This window comes from Drosophila simulans, chromosome 3L, assembly GCF_016746395.2.
Source record: "Drosophila simulans strain w501 chromosome 3L, Prin_Dsim_3.1, whole genome shotgun sequence".
NCBI classification, from domain to species: domain Eukaryota; kingdom Metazoa; phylum Arthropoda; class Insecta; order Diptera; family Drosophilidae; genus Drosophila; species Drosophila simulans.
Genome location: NC_052522.2, coordinates 5238291 through 5260486, shown reverse-complemented (window position 1 = coordinate 5260486; position 22196 = coordinate 5238291). Strand labels below are relative to the sequence as shown.

At 40.2% G+C, this 22196-nt stretch overlaps 3 protein-coding genes, 1 long non-coding RNA gene and 3 other non-coding genes across 8 annotated transcripts; 5 read left to right on the top strand and 2 right to left on the bottom strand.

Moving 5' to 3' along the window:
- Positions 1 to 710: 710 nt before the first annotated feature.
- LOC6736869 (kinesin-like protein KIF3A) lies at positions 711 to 3270 on the top strand. The gene has a single exon (XM_016170155.3). The coding sequence runs from the start codon at positions 884 to 886 to the stop codon at positions 2915 to 2917; it is 2034 nt and encodes a 677-aa protein (XP_016030518.1). The 5' UTR covers positions 711 to 883; the 3' UTR covers positions 2918 to 3270.
- Positions 3271 to 3404: 134 nt separating this feature from the next.
- Trnav-uac lies at positions 3405 to 3477 on the top strand. Its single transcript has one exon. It is a non-coding gene; the product is annotated as a tRNA-Val (tRNA).
- A 232-nt stretch (positions 3478 to 3709) lies between these two features.
- Trnav-uac lies at positions 3710 to 3782 on the bottom strand. The gene has a single exon. It is a non-coding gene; the product is annotated as a tRNA-Val (tRNA).
- A 5-nt stretch (positions 3783 to 3787) lies between these two features.
- Positions 3788 to 4610, top strand: LOC123327185. Its single transcript, XR_006541722.1, has 3 exons — positions 3788 to 3839; positions 4024 to 4086; positions 4139 to 4610. It is a non-coding gene; the product is annotated as an uncharacterized LOC123327185 (long non-coding RNA).
- A 490-nt stretch (positions 4611 to 5100) lies between these two features.
- LOC6736865 lies at positions 5101 to 14243 on the top strand. 2 transcript variants are annotated; one of them, XM_016170157.3, is made up of 3 exons: positions 5101 to 5825; positions 12773 to 12828; positions 13929 to 14243. In XM_016170157.3, the coding sequence occupies exon 3, from the start codon at positions 14073 to 14075 to the stop codon at positions 14241 to 14243; it is 171 nt and encodes a 56-aa protein (XP_016030517.2). In that variant the 5' UTR covers positions 5101 to 5825; positions 12773 to 12828; positions 13929 to 14072. The 2 variants fall into 2 exon arrangements, 1 of the variants encoding a protein (XP_016030517.2); XR_005543907.1 differs by lacking the exon at positions 5101 to 5825 and adding an exon at positions 8883 to 9108 and having other exon boundaries at positions 13929 to 14071.
- A 102-nt stretch (positions 14244 to 14345) lies between these two features.
- LOC120284200 (putative phospholipase B-like lamina ancestor) lies at positions 14346 to 16835 on the top strand. The gene is made up of 3 exons (XM_039293185.2): positions 14346 to 14605; positions 14669 to 14785; positions 14855 to 16835. The coding sequence occupies exons 1-3, from the start codon at positions 14346 to 14348 to the stop codon at positions 16452 to 16454; spliced, it is 1977 nt and encodes a 658-aa protein (XP_039149119.1). The 3' UTR covers positions 16455 to 16835.
- Positions 16836 to 18261: 1426 nt separating this feature from the next.
- Positions 18262 to 18343, bottom strand: Trnas-aga. Its single transcript has one exon. It is a non-coding gene; the product is annotated as a tRNA-Ser (tRNA).
- Positions 18344 to 22196: the final 3853 nt, after the last annotated feature.

Below are 22196 nucleotides of genomic sequence, written 5' to 3'. Positions count from 1 at the left end.
TTAAACAGATATTTTAATTTTATTTTTTATTATTTTTTTTTTATTTAGTGTACTAATTACAATTCAATACATTAATAATATACATTTTTATTTATTTTTTTTGTAAAAAATATTTGTTAAAAAGTATACCTTAATTGCTTTAAGTTTTGTTTTTTCCTTTAATAAAGAAAATTATATCTTCGAATTTACGGATTTCCTACTTGTTGATTCAAGATACTCAATATACTATTCTAATTGGAACTACTTGTTGACATTAAGTTGGATATTTATATTTTTTAGAAACCACTTGATGATTTCATTAGATAAGTTGACAGAACAGCTGTAAAAACAGCTAACTTACTTAGCAGAATTTTGGGTGCTGTTATGCAATTTTTCATGTATCATGTATCATGTTATCACAAAAGAAATTTCAATTTTTATTGGTGAAACTTTTTTCGCAAGATCTACAAAGTTCTTAAAAGCCTTGAAAAAGACTTATCAAAAAGTAGAAACGAATGCAAATATCGCAGTACACAAAAATTTCCCTCGATTGGTTATCCTGACACAGATCCATATTATATTTTTTTCGTTTTATTTTTGCTAATTATTTTTATATATATTATTATTCTTTATTATATAAATAATTATATTTATAAAATTATACTGCTTAACCGATGAATACATTTTCCGCTGGTCTGGCATCCCTCTCGCCAGTTTTTCGCACACCCCCACTTATCGATAACAGCTGAGCACCCGTTAATCATTCGCCAACAAAAAAAACCTAGCAACGCATAAACAAATGCGAGAAGAAACCCTCTTTATTGATTTCCACTAAGTGCGGTCAGCGCAAAAAGTGGTTAATAGCTCTTACTAGACGAGGAATAAAGCCAGGACGCAGATCGTCATGCCGCAGGAGGAGGGAAATGCGGGAACAACGGCCCAGCTGGATGACGAAATCGAGAATGTGCGTGTGGTGGTGCGAACGCGACCCATGGACAAAAATGAGTTGTCCGCGGGTGCGCTAAGTGCGATTTCGGTGGATAAGATCAACCGGGCCATTACGGTGATGAAACCGAATGCCACCGCCAATGAGCCGCCGAAAACGTACTACTTCGACAATGTATTCGATGGGGGCTCCAATCAGATGGATCTCTATGTGGACACCGCTCGTCCGATTGTGGACAAGGTGCTGGAGGGCTATAATGGCACCATCCTGGCCTACGGACAAACGGGCACCGGCAAGACGTATACCATGTCGGGGAATCCGGATTCGCCGCAAACAAAGGGCATCATTCCGAATGCATTTGCGCACATCTTTGGGCACATTGCTAAGGCCAAGGAGAACCAGAAGTTCCTGGTGCGCGTCAGCTACATGGAGATCTATAACGAAGAGGTGCGGGATCTACTGGGCAAGGATGTGGGCAAGAGTCTGGAGGTCAAGGAGCGACCGGACATCGGCGTCTTTGTTAAGGATCTCAGTGGCTATGTGGTGCACAATGCCGATGATCTGGAGAACATCATGCGTTTGGGTAACAAAAATCGTGCCGTGGGAGCCACCAAAATGAACCAGGAGAGCTCCCGCTCCCATGCCATTTTCTCCATTACTGTGGAGAGAAGTGAGCTGGGCGAAGGAGATGTCCAGCACGTGAGAATGGGTAAACTACAGCTGGTGGATCTCGCCGGCTCCGAAAGGCAGTCGAAGACCCAGGCCAGTGGACAGAGGCTTAAAGAAGCCACCAAGATCAATCTTTCGCTATCGGTGCTGGGAAATGTGATCAGTGCGTTGGTGGATGGAAAGAGCACACACATACCGTATAGGAACTCGAAGCTAACTCGACTTCTGCAGGACTCCCTCGGTGGTAACTCCAAGACCGTGATGTGTGCCACCATTAGTCCAGCGGATAGCAACTATATGGAAACTATATCCACCCTGCGCTATGCTAGTCGTGCTAAGAATATCCAGAATCGCATGCACATCAATGAGGAACCCAAGGATGCTTTGCTTCGTCACTTTCAGGAGGAGATTGCCCGACTTCGCAAGCAATTGGAGGAGGGCGACGGCTTGGAGGAGGAGCCACCGAGCTCCGAAGAGGAGGAGGATACAGCAGATGACGAGCTGGAGGCACCACTGGAGATCGAATTGGAGTCATCAACTATCCAGGCAGTGGAGAAAAAGCCCAAGAAGAAGCGCGAGAAAACCGATGCCGAAAAAGAGGAACTGGCCAAGCGCAAAAACGAGCATCAGAAGGAAATCGAGCATGCTAAGACGGAGCAGGAAACACTTCGCAATAAACTAGTCTCACTGGAGGGTAAAATTCTCGTTGGAGGGGAGAATCTGCTGGAGAAAGCGCAGACGCAAGAGCTGCTGCTGGAGCAATCCATTGCGGAGCTGGAGCAACATGAAAAGTCCGAGGAGGCGCTCAAGCAAACGCTGCAGCAAAAGGCCACCGAAAGGATTGACATTGAGGAGCGTTACTCCACGCTTCAAGATGCCAGCACTGGCATTACCAAGAAGATACACCGGGTGATGCAGATGCTGATGGGCGTGAAATCGGAGCTGGCGGATCAGCAGCAGGAACACCAGCGCGAAAAGGAGGGCATCTACGAGAATATCAGGAGCCTATCGAGGGAACTCGCTTTATGCGAGCTGGTATTAAATTCCTACGTGCCCAAGGAGTACCAATCGATGATTAATCAGTATACGCACTGGAACGAGGACATCGGCGAGTGGCAGCTGAAGTGTGTGGCCTACACGGGTAACAACATGAGGAAGCACATCTCGGCGCACAAGACGAGTGGCAGGGAGCCCGATTTCCTCGATCTCTCACATGTTTATCTCAGCTACAACACCGATGGGGTGTCCAATCCAATGCGCTCCAAATCCGCCAGGCCGCGAACCTCGGGTGTGCCCAGACCCACGACTGCCAGGCGATATTGAAGCGAGTGTTGGATGGACAATCGACTGCTAGTCCAGCTGCACGTCCTCGGCGGTCTGCGCGTCCAGTTTTGGTTTCTGCTCCTGCTAATCCTGATTTTCTACAGCCTCAGATTCATTTGCTCAGCGAATTTCCCTTTTGTTAGACCTTAGTTTTTGTTGATTTATTGCTTAGGACATACTTTTTAGGTTGAACAACGGTGCAATATATTTACAACTGTGTTTGTAATTTTACTTTCTAACTTATACTTATTTTATAATACTTACAACTAAGTAGTAACAAGATTTTACCCGATTAGGCACAAATATATAGCTATTTTGTGCTCTTGGCTTTTAAATAAAAATATGATACTCACACGTAAATATTTTATCTTTCTTAGTTAGAGGAATTATGCTTATTTTGTTTTTATTTTTTATCAGCATACAAGTATGCTATAAGTTTTCAGCGCTTGCTGAACAAAACTGAAATTTGGCCGAGCTACGCACAACTGGTTCCATAGTGTAGCGGTTATCACGTCTGCTTTACACGCAGAAGGTCTCCGGTTCGATCCCGGATGGAACCACGTAGAGAAAAAGATAATTTTTTTCATTATATGTTTATTAATTTTTATTACGGCTGAAATAATATTTAAATATTTTTTAATATCTCAAAATAGAAAAATATAATTAAGTAAAAACAGCAGATTTTTGTGTATGCCATGAACGAAAGAATTATATTACATACTTTTGTTTCTTGAAGATCCACTTTTTAAACATTTAAAAAAATCAAAAGAAATGAAAAAAGTTATTTCCTCCTGGTTCCATCCGGGATCGAACCGGAGACCTTCTGCGTGTAAAGCAGACGTGATAACCGCTACACTATGGAACCAGATGCCATTCGTTTGACAAATCTCAAAGAGAAAACAACGCTTAAAAAGGTTCTAAGGTAAAGTGAAAAAATTTGATCTTAAGGAATTTTAAAATCTGGGTTGTTGATAATTTAAAATTAAAATAAACCCAAGAATGTGAAAGGTTTAAGTCGAACGATAAATAAGAATGTCATAATTTAATAGTCCTTTCTTCTTTTTTTGATGTTCGTTTGTTCGTTTCGCTGAATGTCTTCCGTTCAGGTGTTATTTCGATACCGGATTACTCATCCATCCCACCTGCAGGGGATGCGATTGTTTGGGCAGGTAAGCCTGCGATAAGGAAAGCAAACTGTACTTTTATCCACTATTTATTTAGCTTTGTGCGAATTTCTACGCCTGTCGCAGCCTAGATTTTAGGCTACCCAAATGAATCTGCCTGAAAGCATTTCCGCCTTATCAGTTCGCTCTTATCGCCGCACGTTTTGTTTGCCCACTTAGCTGCAGCTAGTTGCGAATTGGGGGGCGGAGCTCCACTCGACAGCGGTATCGCAGTAAGACGTCACGAATAACTGTTAAATTTACATATATTCACATGAAACCAATCTGCCAAGTGAACAAGAGAATTGCGTTGCCAGGTGAAAGAAAAATATCGGAGTGAAAAATCAAAGAGAGCAAGGTAATGCTACTCACTCACTGGCAGCCAATTGAGTGGAAACAAATAACCGAAACACCAAGCTACAAGGAAATGGGAACCACGATCCTTATAAGAAACAATCGATTTTATTACGACTTTTTTAAATACATTTATTCTAGCAAAATGCACTTGAATAATAAATATCGTACATATGTAAACATACGAAAAACTACTTAAAAATAAAAATATTATGATGGTAAAAAAAATCATCTAGAAACATTACTCTTTACAAGGCATTATTCTTCTTATCATATATTTGGTTATTTAATAATGTTCACATGTAGAGGTGTAACTTAAATTTGATTCAACTAAATTCGATAGAAAATGATTTTTTTGGTATACAATTTTTAATAGGACTTCTGCACACTGTATAATACGTATGTATGTATATATAGGTATTCAATTTTATTTATTATATATGTCTGTAAAAAATAAACAAGATTCACAAAGCTTTTTATAAAGGTTATATTTTATATTAAAGACCTTGCTCAACATACATGTATGAGTGCTCTGTAGCCTAGAATACAATCTTTTTTTTTCAAGACCATACTCAAAACAAATCACTGCTTTGTAGTGCAGTGTAGTTGAGTGGTTGCTCTCGCACTTTCTGCGGACAGACCGAACCGAGCGATCGTAAAACTCTTCGGCTTCGGGTCCGCAATATCAGTCTGTCCGCTGCGCATAGTCGAAACGGAAGGAAAATCGCTTTAATTCCCTGTGATCTGTGTTTGCGTGTTGAACTCGAGTTTTCAGTTCGTTGTTATCTGTTCAATTTCACTTGGATGTGCAATTGCCGACGCTAAAAATACATACGTACCGCGTGCAAGAAACAGAGAGTATCGTCCGACGCTCAATTAAATTACAAAAAATTATTTAAACATTTATAAACGCCACGTTCTCGCGTTCTAACAAACTCTCCGCCAATAAAAAATACACTCAAGCAGCACACATTACATATACTCGACCACGCTGTATAATTAGTTACTTGCCGCTGATATTTCCAACACGCCGCATAGCAACAATAACCATATCAAACATTTCGATGATCTGAAGTGACAAGTTTTTGCATCGAAATAAAAGTGTGTTTGGTTCCCAATCGCCGCCAATCAAACCAATCGCATAGAGAGTGTAATCCGGAAAAAGTTATACACACCCAACCCTGCGCCTTTTCAATGTAGCCCTTCATGGATAATTAACACGAGAGCGTTGTGTGACTATATAGCAAAATCGTGTTAAAATCGTGTTCGCAGTGGCTGAATTTAGCAGCGATCCAACGAATAGTGTCATCTTGAAACTAAAACCCCCCTGCGAATTTCTCTTATTTGTCGGCGCGGAATTCGCCTGAGTCACGAGCCATTTCAATTTTCCGGTAAGTTGTCCTCGCTCTCAATCTCGATCTCATTCCGAAACCGAATCGGTAGAAGAGTACTGAACTCGAGTGTTAAGCGTTAACTGTTAGTGAAAACACTGCCATTGTATCATTTATTGACCTCGAAATGCCATCGCAAAAATCAGGAACGCGTCGCAATATCTGTTTACCGACAAAAATAGGGTCAACATATTGCGATTGTCTGGGGACGTTTTTTCCCATCATTGGGTTGATAGATAGACATATTTATAAGGATTATCTGGGGATCGGGGTTCGATAGACGACGAGTCGGAATAGGGGTGACTGTCCCTTGAGTGAAATTGGGTTTTCCATTTATAAGTAATTTTCCTATATAAACTAATTTATTCCGAGTATAAGTTCAAAGAACTCATAGTTTGAACTCATTGATTTTAAAAATAGGTTGTGTGAGCCATTTAAAGCGTGTATAAATATATTTTTATGTATAATTGTATCACATTTGTTAAAAATATTTTCATGTTTTTCACACTAAAATGTGCTATTTGTGTGAGTTGTTTTCGGCACTATACAGTTTTCCACTAAAGCTTTAATTCCTACATATGAGTTTTATTAGCAATATGCGAACTTTTTGCGATATTATTTGTATATTCCGCATGCTCTTATCAAAGTTCAGAGGGGAAATACCAATGGTGCCGCTTATTTTTAGCACTTGTCGCCTCTTCGGGAGCACTGATTAAGTTCCGTGAATGACTCCGCTATCGGTAATCGGCTAGACTTTAGCCCGAAGCTGAGTCAGCCGTTAAATAACAACTTCCACATATATATTTCAGATATCTGTATCTGAATCGTAACAGATCACATGAGTGTCGGGCAGGCGGTTGACATGGGTGAGGACCCAGTAAACAGATACTCACTGAACTTCAAGCGGAGGTTTGCCAAATAAACATGTCATATAACAATTAAGACATAGGGCATCCAAAAATACATCGTACTTGACGTATTTACGTAGATTATCCGACCGTTTTAGTGTCTTTTCCGCTGAAACATCACCATTATCTCCAGTAGATAACGCTTCTGTTTTTTTGCACGGCATGTGAGGATGCGAGGACCACAAACATATCAAAATCAGTGGCGGTTTAGTTCGAGCTACACACCTGAGCAGTTCGGTTTGGCCGCCAAGTAAAATTTAAGAAAAAGTTAAACCTCTACAAAATGAGAACCTTGCCAACGAGTACGATTCTGTTCGCTTGAACAAAAGTAAGAGTTCAACCTCAAAAGCCAATGGCCTAGAATACAAGCTACACAAAAAAATAATATATAAAAAAACCAAGACACAACTTCTCAAGTTACCTCAAAAAAAAATAAAAACGATCGACGGGGAACAAAGGGGTAATTTTACCGCCTAGCAACAAGTTTTTTTTTTGCCCCTGTTCCACTGCGCATGCGCGGCTCATTTCAATGAATGTTCTTCGAAGTCTCTTCAGTCTGAGCAAACAAATAAAGGCAATAAAAACTATTAAACAAGAGGGGGGCAGGTCTTTCCGAGAAGTGGCCAGGCGGAGCGGCAGCTCCTGCTCACATTCTCGTGTTCCCACAGCCCCAGACAAATGAGGTCAAAATCCTTGAGGTTCTTGTCCTTACTGGCTGGGCGTACAGTAGAGATTCGCTACCTCTAACTGAACGCAATAGATTAGTGCTCAAAAATATAGTTTTAATAGAAATTGCATTCAATATAAATTATACAAGTGACTTCTTTAAGAACTATTAACTAATTAGCTGAAATATGATTTAGCTTAGCAGTTAAAGCTATAGAATTTCTACTGTATATAAGCTTAAAGGAATGCAGACGATCCAAGAAGAAGAACAGGAAGGCGCAGAGCAATGAACCAGTATGATGAATAAAGGGAATGTTTAAGCAGGCCATCTAGAGACTGTAGAGAATCCTCCCTTTTGAACAGATCACTTTTAGCTTTGATATTGACCGACAATTGTCAATGAAATGGCTTAGGAAAACCCAAAGAGATAAAGACTAATCAAGGTTATCCCCGCCATTCGATTTGCGCTCTAGAAATGTGAATATATATATGTATGTGTGATTTATGCTCAAGCTAACATGTCGCCATTTCAATTCATTTCAATTGAGAACAAGTCGCCAAGAATTTTTGTTGTTGATTGACCCCAAAAATGAGACTCTTATCAATTTGCTGAGCAAAGAAAGTGAAATGCACTAGAAAGCATTGGGAGGAAGCTGAGTGCCCCACAATTTTCATGGGAAAACCATTTTCAATTGCGCACTGCAATGCGGCTCAATTAAATGTCAATTTCAATTGTAAAACTGTAGCCAAGCGGAAACACGATTGCCTGTCAGTTAGCCGTTTGCATGGACAAGTGCAAAATGCGCAAATAAATCAGGCATAGTGGCCATAAATAAATCTGACCAAAGAACCTTGCGTAATTAACCCAAGACCTCGCGCTGACCAACCTACGAGTTTTCACTTCTTAGGCAGAGATAACTGACTGACTGACTGGCTGTCTATATGCCGCATATGTAGCACCTGCCAATCCGAGGAAAACCCAAGCGAACCGAACCCCTTCCTCGAAAATGGCGGCCAAGTTCAATAGAACTTTTGATTCTGAAAGACCTAGCACGAAAATAAAAGTATTTTCCCAACTATAAGATACCCAGTTTTAAGATTGTCCCAATTCTTATTTTAATGTTTTGCCATAAATCGAAAGTTCTGAATTTTATTTTCAATATTATTGGGGAATTTCCAAACATAAGCATTTATGTTCTTTATTTTAAAAAACAGCTGATATATGCCAACAATTAATATTCAGAGAAAAATGTGAAATCTATATATCGCATACCAAAAATATATGCATAACTAAGATATTTGATTAAGATAGCTAAGATAATTTTTCCAAATTACCAAGTGGGAAAATTTACCACATACCCGTGAACTTTTCAGCTAGCGGGTATGAAAATTTCACACGATTTTCCCGCCATCGTCGGCGTGGCTAGAAAAACCCGAGAGAAGACGAAAGTCGAAAAGCCGAGTGCCGAAAAAGCGCCGACAGTTTCGGTGGCAACGTCAAGGCATTCGCATTCGCACGATCCAAACAGAAACGGGGCGATCGGGCTAAGAGATTGACGCAAAGGAGACTCCGCTGTATCTTCGAGATACTTATTTGGTGCAGATTTTTCCGGTTAACGTGGAAAACAAACAATCTTAATACAAATTAAGTCGCAGTCCCATCGAATTTCCAGTTAATTGCAGTTAATTTATAAGCGAATTAGATTTTGGTAAGTGACTTATCGAAAGGGGTAAACGAACTTATCAACCGTGGGATTCTTCAAAATAACCGGTTTCGGTTGCATCAGAATTTTGTGAACTGATTAGTTTTTGAAAGGTCTTAAAAATGTGTATATGTAACAGTTAGCTTGCTGTGCCATTGACATTCAATGTAATTGCGACTTAATAGCGAATACTTTTTTTGAAAAGAAAAATTGAATAAAGTGCATCACAACTCTTAAAAAAGCAGAGCAAATCCAAAATCAATTTCCTAAAAAGTATTTAATACTGTACAGTCTTATAATGATGTTCTTATATAAAGGTAAACCTTTCAAAAGTAACATTCAAGTTATATCACTTACTTATATCATGAGTTCGATAGATCACCTTCCCCTGGGAACTCAATGTGAAAATAGATTCATTTGGGGACAATGAAATTGCTTTGAATATGCCCGATTATTCACGAATTCAAAGCGATCGCAGATTATGAACACAATATTGTACGCCGATTTCATTAGCATTCACTAATTCAGAATTTCCCGCACAAGCCCCTAGCTAATCAAATTGTTGCCATATTCTATAATCTGATTAAATCAGCGAACTGAACGCATCATTCACAACTCAGTTTGCAATCAGCTGGATGGGTTGTTAGCATCTCGATTATCATTCGATTGGAGCGTGTTGGATCGGATCAGCTGAGATGAGTGGACACGGCAGTATCTGATGCAATTCTACGCCTTTGGCTTGTTACAACTTACTCCTCACGTTCAGACGATCCCCCATAAATTCAGCCCCCTTCTCCAAACTGCATAACCTGTCTCGTCCACGTGCGGACCATAGAAATTCCGACTGTTCTGATCCCCAGATCCCCCAGAATCGCCAGATTCGCCAGTCCAGACGTCGCGACGCGGCGCTTGGGGTTTTGTCTGTCTGTCACTAGTCTAAACACTGGACAGGGCTCCGGTCCGAAAATGTGCAGTTCCAACAAAAGATAATGTATCTGCATTGCGGGAAAAATAAATGGATAAAAACGAATGAACTAAGATATATTGATATTAAATATATCATATTAAGTATGTCAAAAGATATATTTTTAAAGGGTTTGCTTTTGGTTATTGATAGAATACAAAGTTTGTAGTTTGTAGTATTAAAGTAAAATCTAAATGTGTCAGCAAGATATTATAATCTTGATGCAATACTATATTATATTATAGCTTAATTGTGCTCAGTGTATGCCCTCGCAGTGCGGCGCTGTCTGGCTTTACAAAACGGCTGCACTTGCTCTGCTGACTCCCAACTTAGTTGTCCCGGCATCAGTTTACACGGCACTCACTCCAGACTTTAGACTCCGTGATGGGGCTCATCAAAATCTGTGGCGTTGTCAACTGGATGGCGGCGCGTGGCATCGGCCAAGTTAGCAGTTTTCGCGTTACCTGAATCCAAAAGCCATGATTTTGCTGCGTTGGCGATCCGTGCGAATTCATTCAGTGATTCCCACAATCGTAGGGGAGTGAATTGAATTGAATTGGTTATCCAATACGCTAATGATGGCATTATTTCCGGAATAACACACGTGGCACGTTCGGTGATCGACAAGCCTCTATTCCACTTAATGCCACATGTGGCGTTCGGAATTTTAAAGAAAGATTATGCATATTTTATGGAATTGAGCAGTGTAGACATAATAAAATATATACCAAGAATGTGGGTTATATTCAAGTGTTTCCTTAGTGCGCATATATATATTTTAAATGGATGAACAATAGAAATTATTGGCAGCCATCAAAAGTTTCCGTTCCCAATGGAAAATCATTAATAATCGTGAAAACAAGTAAATATACGCGGGAATTATGGAATTATGGAAAAGTTTTTAGAGAAAATGTGGGTGTTTTCTAGTTCATAAATTCCCAAAAATGATGTGCTATTTATTGTTGAACAAAGAAATTAGCAAGATACTTACTTTATTTTCCCCCAGTAAATTTCCTCGATTGTACGGAAAATTTAATCGCGGCTAGACTAAGTGTTATCTTATCTGAGCAAACTATATGGAATTCCGTTGATTGAACTTACGTTCTTAATATGCCAAAAGCTAGACACGCATATCTAAATATTGAACTAATAAATATGCTGACAATCTTATCAATATTCTTCACTTGGCGACAGCGAAAGTTGAACACATGTGTAAACTATTTACGCCGACTAAGTTTTGATTGATCAACTGACAAAATGGTTGTACATACATATATAAGTATAAGTTGTATAAGTGCATATGATAATTTTGTCAGGGCTATGAAAACAATGGCACTACTTAGCTCGGTAGCGCACAGTGAGGATTTATATGGATACATATGGATATGGAAAACAAAACAACTGTGTTTGCACAGCGATAATGATAATAGCGTTAATCGAGTTAAGTAGTTAAATGAGCCGCAAAGACGTCAGTGCGATCTCATCACAACCTTTCGCCACTTTTATGCTCCCAAGTTTGCATTTAGCTTTCCTGCCATGGCGCTAATGCGTCAGTTGAGGTTTACTTCGAACTTTTCAGTTGGATCTGTCTATATAGTATACTCAACTATATAGTATACCCATGATATTGACAGCCTGGTTGTGGGTTGCAGCCTTCCATGAGGGCAAGTCAATTAAGTTCTGTTACGGATTACCTTTAATATGTTTAAAAATATAAACCTATTTCATTCATACTGATGGCATCGATTGATGTGTTGAGGCTGACTCTTTTCCTTAAATCTTGATTGCTGTTTATTTGCACAGCGAACTGAAATGAAAATGAGTGAAATGAAAGAATTTCCGTTCGTACTTGTGATATTTTTTCGAATTTGCAATACGAATGTTTACACTGGGCCTTTAAATAATTGCTTATAGCTCACTGGTTAGTCACACAGCCGAAAGCATTAATAGCCCTCCAAACAGGTGATTTAGAATGATTCGCTTGAATATTTCACTATTTCTGATAAAAGGTGCTATTTGAATAAGCTTTAAAGAAAAGGTGCGCAAGTTGCAGTTACCAGGCAATTAAAGTTGTTTTACAAAAATAGCTCAGTTGCCAGGCATTTCAGTTAAATGACCTACGTTACAGTACTTGGAACTAAAATTGTTACTGAGAAATACATTATTATAGCTGCTCAATGCCATAAGTTCTAGTTATATGCCATATGTCATAATAATTAAGTGTTTCGTCATAAAAAATCCCATGTCTTAAGCTTATTAATCGCAATTAAGACTATTATACTATGAATAATTAGGAAAAAGATTATTAGAATATGAAAATAGCTATTGATAGATCGATGTGAACCCCATATATTAGATTTCTGAGAACTAGATAACGAACCTTCCATACTTCCATAAAAAAGGCCACCAGCCAATTGGCGATCGTATATCATATCGCATATCCAGTAATTGCCATGATCAACATTTTGTGACAAATAATAAATAATAAGCGCGTGCGCCTGCCCAGCGATGTCCATTATAATCCAAAGTAAACAAAGACACTCCAGACTCCTTACTATATGTCGGCAGAAATCAGACAAATCACGAGACTTGCGACCATTTGGATAAATAAACAAAGATACGAATTAATAATGCGTTGATGACCGAATGTCTGAGCAAATGTTTGGATTAAAGACTAACGAATTTGTTTCCTTTCATTTTTTGCAGTTCTTCAAATGGGTTGACTTGTGATATTGCTGCTTCCTGGACCCGGGAAACAAAAGGTAAGACTTATGGTTATTACACGATTTTACATCTGTTATAATCATCAAATTAGTCGTAAATTATTGCCAAATATCCATCTAAATATTTGCGCTTTCGTATATCCAAAATTCCCAAGCATTTTGCGATACATTTAGGAACAATCAGGGAAAACAAAATGGGATTCAATATAGAATTTTAATTGTATCAGCGTGCCGACTGATTGATGTTAATACCATTCAGAATTGCTCAAAAATTTGCAAGGAAAACAAAATTCTACTATAGTACTCGTACTGATACTGATGGTTTGGAATGTTTGCCCCACGTGTCCAATGTACACAAATGCGTATTGTTTACGCCAGATAGTATAATAGTACAGGTTTAATTTGGAATTTCCGATCAGAATTTCCAATTTACATTATGGATTAAGCAATATCTTGAATATGCTTGGCATTGGCTTTGAAATTGTAATATTTATAGACGGCAAAGCAATTTGCCTTTTTGTAATCATAATGTTGTTTATTAATTAACTAAGGACAGACCCCAAGACAGGCTAACTAACTGATTGAAAGTTTTCCGCTGTTTCCATTGCGCTCTTGTGGATTATTTTATTATGTAGATTTTTCTGCAAGATCTGTAGAGGCACCTGCTTATCTTTGTTCGCACACTCTTACCATTGGCCCAGCTGCTGTTTTAGCCATATAGCAATTCGGCCACTCGAGTACTATTCGAGCCATAAAAATAATTTATTAGTTTTACAAATGCTTAAATTTGTTTACCGCTCTCTCGCTCTCTGTGCAAAAAAGAAGGAATTTCCTTCGCCAAATGTAGCGAAAGTGTGAGATAAACACTCGGGATTATGGGATCAGATCAGGGAAAGTGCGTAAATATTGGAAATGGTTCAAGGGCGGAATTTGGGAAGATTCCGGTACGGTTTATAATATTTAATGAGTGTGTAGTAATAAACACAAATCATTGGATTTGTTTGTTTAGTAAATATTTACATCGATGAATGGATGTTATATGGTCATGTATAAATATTCCATCAAGACGTCATAGTCTCTGCATTATGATCAAGTTTTGCGTATTTTCAAACATATTAATTATGGTTGTACTTTTCCAGGGATACAAATTGAACCTCAAAAGACATAGCCAAGCTCCAATAAACGCATCGCCAAACCACCGCAGCCATTTAAAGTCAATAGTTAGCACGAATATAACCACCTGGAAACCGTTGGAATCTCTGCTTGAAAGCAGCGCACCACCCATGAACCAATCGGCCAAGGCGCTCAACAGCGTGGCCACCGAGATCAGCACCTCCTGCTCCTCAAGCACCCTCACCATCCATCCACAGAACCACCTGCACACTGGCCACCTGATTGCCCACCGTCTTGGACACTCCTACGCCGCTCGTGCCGATCACAATTATCTGGGATAAGTCCTGCAATTGGAATCTGACTGGTGGAACACTGATTCTAGGATCGTTTCTCGAGAGGATTTTCCATTTTTGCATCGTAGCAGCTTCACGACGGCCGGCACAATGTTAAAAGTCGTTGGTGCATCGTGGCAAAAAACGCGGATAGGGACCTACATCCTGATCGGTGCTGGTCTCTTGGTCATCGGAGCCTTCTTCATCGGATATATGGAGAGGCCGGAGTACGATGGCACCTACTGTGCCACCGCTCTGTGGACCAAGCAGGTGGGCTTCCAGATTGAAAACTGGAAGCAGCAGAACGATCTGGTCAACATTCCCACGGGTGTTGGCAGGATTTGCTACAAGGATTCGGTTTATGAGAATGGGTGGGTGTTAACCACATAACATATTGCTAGCCATGATTCTAATATATCATTGTTAATCTGTAGATGGGCCCAAATCGAAGTGGAGACGCAAAGAACTTATCCGGATTGGGTGCAGGCCTATGCCGCCGGAATGCTGGAGGGCTCGCTGACCTGGAGGAACATCTACAATCAGTGGTCCAAGTAAGATAGCTCTATATTTATCTTGGATTTTTTTTGATTATTAATATATCTTTTTTTCACAATTTGTAGTACCATTTCCTCTTCTTGCGAGCGTGATGAAAGCACCCAGAAATTCTGCGGTTGGCTCAGGGAACTTTTGACCACCAACTACCATCGCCTGAAGAGGCAGACTGAAAAGGCTGAGAATGATCACTACTGGCATCAGCTGCATCTGTTCATCACCCAGCTGGAGGGCCTGGAAACTGGCTACAAGCGAGGAGCATCCCGGGCAAGATCCGACTTGGAGGAGGAGATACCATTTTCCGATTTTCTGCTGATGAACGCCGCTGCCGATATTCAGGATCTCAAGATCTACTACGAGAACTATGAGCTGCAGAATAGTACGGAACATACTGAGGAACCCGGAACGGATCAGCCAAAGAACTTCTTCCTGCCGAGTGCCACCATGCTGACGAAGATCGTCCAGGAGGAGGAGTCGCCGCAGGTACTTCAGTTGCTCTTCGGTCACAGCACGGCTGGAAGTTACTCCTCCATGTTGAGAATCCAGAAGCGGTACAAGTTTCACTATCACTTCTCGCCGAAACTGCGGAGTAACACGGTGCCCGGTGTGGATATCACTTTCACCGGTTATCCTGGCATTCTCGGATCCACCGATGACTTCTACACCATCAAAGGTCGTCATCTGCATGCAATCGTCGGAGGAGTGGGCATCAAGAACGAGAATCTGCAGCTGTGGAAGACGGTGGATCCCAAGAAGATGGTGCCCTTGGTGGCTCGTGTCATGGCCGCCAATCGGATATCCCAGAATCGTCAGACTTGGGCCAGTGCCATGTCGAGGCATCCATTTACGGGAGCCAAGCAGTGGATCACCGTTGATCTGAACAAGATGAAGGTGCAGGATAATCTATACAATGTCCTTGAAGGCGATGACAAGCATGACGATGCTCCAGTGGTGGTGAACGAAAAGGATAGGACAGCCATCCAGCAGAGGCACGATCAGCTAAGGGATATGGTTTGGATTGCCGAGCAGCTGCCGGGCATGATGACCAAGAAGGATGTTACTCAGGGATTCCTGGTGCCCGGCAACACGTCCTGGCTGGCCAATGGAGTGCCGTATTTCAAAAATGTCCTGGAATTGAGCGGCGTCAACTACAGCGAGGATCAACAGCTGACGGCGGCCGATGAGGAGGAGCTGACCAGTCTGGCGTCGGTGGATAAGTATCTGCGCACTCATGGATTCCGTGGCGATCTGCTGGGCAGCCAGGAGTCGATTGCCTATGGCAACATAGATCTGAAATTGTTCTCCTACAATGCCCGACTGGGCATCAGCGACTTCCATGCCTTTGCGGGTCCAGTCTTTCTGAGATTCCAACATACTCAGCCCAGGACTCTGGAGGATGATGGCAAGGATGGTGGGGTTCCACCCGCCGCCTCCATGGGCGACGAACGACTTAGTGTGAGCATCGAAGATGCGGATAGTCTGGCGGAAATGGAACTCATCACGGAACGGCGATCTGTGCGAAATGATATGAGGGCCATTGCCATGCGAAAGATCGGCAGCGGACCCTTCAAGTGGTCAGAGATGAGTCCCGTGGAGGAGGGCGGTGGCCATGAGGGGCATCCTGATGAGTGGAACTTTGACAAGGTCTCGCCCAAGTGGGCGTGGTAGGCGCTGAGGAGCAGGCTTCTTCTTTTAACCCGTAGAACCCAATCGAATTTGTACCCAAAACCCACCTCCATCCATTTTGAAAACTGGAAAGCAATAATTGTCCTAGATTTGGTAATTAGTGTCCTGTCTTGTCTCGTATAATTTGTGTGTTCCTAGTTGGTACATATCTTACGTCCATAGTCTTCTAGTGTCTACTGTACTTATGTATGTATGCGTGTCCAATCGATTGTTGTCTTCCAGCTGTACAGCTTTTTATTTTCCGTAGGTCTTTTGTAAATTAGCAACGAAATTGGAAACATATTTTTTAGCAACAAATTTTTGTATTTTAGTAACTATAAACAAATTGTAAAGAAAATAAAAACTCAAAACCATGAAAAACAACAGGCTGTGTTTGAATTCCATTACTGCAAAGGTCAATAATGATTTTGGAATACATTTGCATTATTTATTAGACTTCGTGTAAATTACTAATCTAATTTTTGTAATTTTTGACAAGTTTGTGCTTAGCTAAGGCAAAAACCAATCGAGAACTATTTAAGCCAAAAGCTTTGCTGAGAGCTTTTGAAATAGAATTGGTAAATGTTTCATCTAATTAAATTAATATGATACTGCCTAATGCTAACCCTTTGAATATACAGCAAGCATTTAAATATTTTATATTCATTAATCACAAAAAAATAGTATTAAAAGGTAAATATTCAATACCTAATTATATTTATATTGATCTATGTAAAAGTAACACTACCAGGTATAATTAACACAAGTATTTATAAACATGCATTATTCATTTTAATTTTATAGCTCCTCCCCATTGAACTGCTCTAATTGGCCAGCCTAAGCTAACTCCTCCTTTTGCAGCTCCTTCCATTGGGTCCCTTCCTATTGGCCCTCGTCGACTTGCCAATCAGTTTTGGCCACACCCCTTTGCCAACTTTTAATTGGTCAGTTCGCTTAAACTCCTTTTTGCTATCAAAGTTAAAGTTAATTAATCAGGTTGCTTTAACTTTTAAATTTAAATAACAAATAATTTAGAAAAATATTTTAAAAACTCATGAGTTCTGTCTCAAAAACCATATAATATTCTGCGTGTCTTTAACTTTCTTTCGGCCCTTTGTCTCAATTACACTCCAATTCTTCGCAGCGCGAGGATGAAGGACCACAATAAAGTACGAGCTGCAAGTTGTCAAAAACAATTCGAAGAGGAGCCCCGCACCAATTACCAAACTCAAATAGATCTATTTCGAAATTCAATTTGCCCTCGCAGCTCGCATCCAGGGCAGCCAACAAACGAGGCCAATTACTTTAAAATATTTCGTTGAGCAAACTTGGTCGACAAGTTTCGAAAAACAAAAAGAAAGCACCGAAAAGAGGAAAAGAGGTTCGTTTCTTTTGTCTTGGTCGGAAACTCTGAGCTGGCAACAGGCTAAGAGTGGAGGAGGATGCTGTGCGGGTGTCTGAGAATAAAACAGAAATCCCTTTTATGCTTTGATTATGGTAATTTTGCGATTTGTTTTCATTGCAGTGAAACATGCAATTTTCCTATATATATGCCAGCTATATACATATATATTATGTAGTCCATCTAAGGGGGAAACTATGAGCTGCAGCAAGTTGCTGGTATGCAACTTCTTAGCTTGACAAAGACCAAGCCAAGGAATAGCAATTTGCATAAGTTGTGCCAACGAACAAACTAGCTGGATGCACACGAAAAAATCTCTATGAAGAATACATTTTTTAAAAAACAGAAAAAATAAACTTTAATAACACTAAAAAGCAAACTCAAATAAAAAAAAAATGATTTAACGATCGCAGTCGGTAGGATTCGAACCTACGCTCCCAGAGGGAATCTGATTTCTAGTCAGACGCCTTAACCGCTCGGCCACGACTGCTTGATGAAAGGTGTTCGCGAAAAGGTAGTTAAAAACTTGTATATAATGCCATTTTAAGTAAACAATATCTCGCTATTAATTTATACATATAAGTTTTTTATTATCTTCACAAATTTATTCAATCCACTTAATGTTGCGCCTATCTTTTCCACTTGACTTCCAAATATAGAACAGGTTTATAATAGAATTTTAGTTGGAATTATTGCGTGCAAGATATTATGCTTGAGTTCAGTTTGTATACGTAAAGTAGGTTTTTTTGTATAAATATTCCTCTGTTTGAATAGCTTCTTATATTTGACGTATTAACCCCAACGTTCTAGTATACAACAAATTCTATTAAATTTTCTTAAGTAAATCAGGCTACAAAATTTGTTTTAGTGCAGCGAGGGTGAGGGAATTACGGCGAAGTATTTTGCATACATTCAGGTCTTCCCTGAATTCCTCGCCTGCAATTTCCACCTCCATATCATATCACTTATTGTCCCTGTCATATGATTTAGCTGAATTATGGCCGCCATTCGGTTCGTTTCGCCCTTGGGCTAATTTATAAACGTAAATTTACTTTGATGCTAATGACGCCGCTGAAGGCAAACAACATCAAACAGTGTCCTCCCGCAGATAGTTTTCAGTTGATATATCAATTTGCATGCCAAAGGTGGAAATTAGTGCATTTGCTCAAGGGCTGCACCGCCGATGGCTAAAATCTATATATGTATGTAGCCTACCCATCGATTTCACCCGTTTTAAACTCCAGTTCAGTTGGCAGGTGTTGGCACTGTACAAGCATTGTGATTTATGGTTTAGCCACGCAATTGCGTACGGCCAGTGACCAGCATTTTTAAGTGTTCAACGCTGCGTATGCGTAACATATGTGCCGCCAGTATTTCCACCTGTGTGGGCGTGTATATATTTGATTAAATTATGTTTGCGTGGAAGTGGAAACATTTGTGAAAATATCCAACTTTCGCTGGGTAGGTTGGTCGCAGATGGCTAAAAGAAAGTGTATAGAATGATCAGAAAATGCTGAAATTATAATATAATTTAAAGTTCAAAAAGAAAATGCATCACGGGATGAAATAAAATGGTTTAGCCTTTTGTAAGAATTGTTTTTTTGTCTAGTAAAAATTAAACGGAACTAAATTTTAATGGCAGCTTAAGAATATCAATTCCATCACACAAAGGTGATGGAAAACACTGATTTCCTTTGCATCAACATTCAATTTTTTGTGACTTGTAAGTCTCATTTGATGAAACTTGTTTTTGGGGATATGTGCTACCCAGGACATTGGTGTGCGTGTGTATCTGTGTAAGGGTCTCCATTCATAGCTTAAAGTGCTTGTCCAGCAGCGAGATTCCCGAGTGCTTATCACGCACCAGACAACAAAAAATGCCTGGGGGGCAAAGCTAACCGCACCTTCATACTTGGAGTCACCAGATATCCTGCGAGCAGTCTGACTGAGGCAACTGGTTATTTATTTGCTCATTTATTTGGGACCATTTTTTATATTTTGACTCAGCTTGCTTAGCTTGCTGTGCTAACCACACATTTGTGGCGGTTTTTTGGGTTAAACATCTTAATAACGAATTTGTAAAGCTTAGCACACACAAAAGCAAGCTGTGTCCTTTAAAATACTGCGGCCTTCCCCTCCTAAGTGATAAGGCCTTGACTGTTGACTTTAAGGCCTTTAACCCTTCAAACAATGACCACATACAGCTACGCCCACCGGACCACGCCCACCGGAGCGAGGTCATCGGGTCATCAAATTGAAATGTGGAGCGGTTTTTTGTGTGTTCTCTGTTTCTTCTTGTCGGCTGGCGCCATCCGGATGCGGATTAATATGACCAAATGGTCGTGGAGCGGTTTCGGTTCAGAGGTCATCAAAGTGACATTTGCCGCAGACTCTAATTGCTCTCGATTAATGGATTGTTTTTCACTTATTTGAATATTCGAAAATGTCAAAACAGTCGATGACTGGCTTTTTAGAGGCAGCATTGAATCCTTGGTCATATAAATTGAGGTCAAATATTAATTTATGCATAAGCCTTTAGTGGCCTTCAAATTCGCGTCAGTAGGATAAGATAAATATATCATCGAAATTGTTTATCATTTTAGAATTCTGTCATATCAAATCCGGTCATATCCGTGGCTTATCAGACTGCCAATTTATACACATATTTTTCAAATGGAAATATTTTAATAATATATAACTCTATAGTTGAATTTAGTAGCTTGCTTTCGATTCTCCTTTGTACATATTTTTATCTTATATATGTATGTCGATTATTTTTAAGTGCATCACTGTGGGTTTTGAGTTGCAGTCAAGCTCCTTTAGTCACACATCAAAGCCATAACTCAAACACACCGCCTTTAATGGCAATAAGCAGCTGGCAGCAATCTTAACCGAGCTCTTCCGCTCCACTCGAAGTATTACGAGTTGGAAAACAATAAATATCGCCTCGAAGAGGCCAAATCTGTTACACAACACGAGTGGAGTGGATCATGAACTGGAACACGTTCTGCATGACAGTCATGACGTTGACAAAAACAAAGTCATCAACGGAGCTGAAGTTGAGAACTGCAATCAAATCGAACGGCATGTGCGGGGGGGTCAAAGTTCAGGGGTTGGTTATCCCAACCGGCGAACAATACATTGACTGGGCGACTTATTTTACATTTTTGAAGTGCCTGTGCCCCGGTTTATGATTAAAGTAAAAGCATGACATGGCCCCAATGCCATACTCATCCCTATATCCATCGTTATCCTGGCGACCAACTCCCTCACTTTTGGCAACTTCATCATTGTGATAAATGAGCTTAGCTTGTAGCGCATTTTTCACAACAAACTCAAATTTTGTTCTCCCCTTTCGTTGTTGTTTTTTTCTAGCTCTCAACTTGTCCGTTTTTTTCACCCTGAATTGTTATTAACAACTTTTTTTTTTTGGTGCATGTAATTTTGTACAGTGCAACAAAGTTGAAAGCTCAAGGATTTATACCACATCGAAACTAACGAAACAAAGTTTGAACATTCTGCCATACGTTCTGGGATCGTCATCCTGCAGGATGCAAATGTTTGACATGCAATAGTTGGCGGGAAATTCTTTTAGCGCTAACTGTGCTTTTCGAGCAGCATCTTCAGGCAAACGACTTTGGCACTTTTGGCACGTGCCCTTCCTTCCCCACTTACCAACTTAGTTAGTTTGATTTTGAATGGTTTATTTGGTTGACTTGGCTCGGTGGTTTCTGCCGAAGCTCCAGCTCCAGCTTCCAATTGTTATCAACCAATTTGACAAGCCCAGAAGGGGGGAGGGGAAAATTCGGGGAAAAAGCCACAGGAAAACTTCCTGCAAAGGCGCGTTGGTGGTTCGCCTTGCCTTGGTTACATTTGCAAACAACCTTTTGAGCGATTGCCAAAGGCGAAAAAAAAGACTTTAACTCGAAAGAGTTAGACTAATGAGTTCTTAATCTGGGCATAAATAAGATAATTACTATTAGTAGATTTGATTTTTCACTCTCTTTTAGAATCTAAATCCAAAAGTATGCTATACAAAAATGTGCCAAGATTTATTGGACGTCCAAAGTTGGTACATTTCAGCCGACTGGCATGGAAATAAATATTTCTGGCCCACACAAAATGTAAATTTTCTTAAGCCGGATGAGAGGCGTTGAGGGATAAATGAGGGCCAGGTGTCAATGTGTCGGTGTGTGTGTGTGGATAATGCAATGAAAATAGGCCAGAATTTTCTGCTACTTTTCGGCTCACTCTCTTTTTTGCGAAAGTTATGCGAGCAAACCACAAGGTAATTAAATTCCTTAACCTTAAGCAGCATTATGGGTAGCCGGTTTTTTGGGGCG

Bases quoted from the DNA above. Each gene is read 5' to 3' on its own strand.
- LOC6736869 (XM_016170155.3), top strand. From the start codon at position 884: ATGCCGCAGGAGGAGGGAAATGCGGGAACAACGGCCCAGCTGGATGAC.
- LOC6736865 (XM_016170157.3), top strand. From the start codon at position 14,073: ATGAACCAATCGGCCAAGGCGCTCAACAGCGTGGCCACCGAGATCAGC.
- LOC120284200 (XM_039293185.2), top strand. From the start codon at position 14,346: ATGTTAAAAGTCGTTGGTGCATCGTGGCAAAAAACGCGGATAGGGACC. The intron at 14,606-14,668 runs GTGGGTGTTAAC...GTTAATCTGTAG, and splicing joins GATTCGGTTTATGAGAATGG to ATGGGCCCAAATCGAAGTGG. The intron at 14,786-14,854 runs GTAAGATAGCTC...CACAATTTGTAG, and splicing joins ATCTACAATCAGTGGTCCAA to TACCATTTCCTCTTCTTGCG.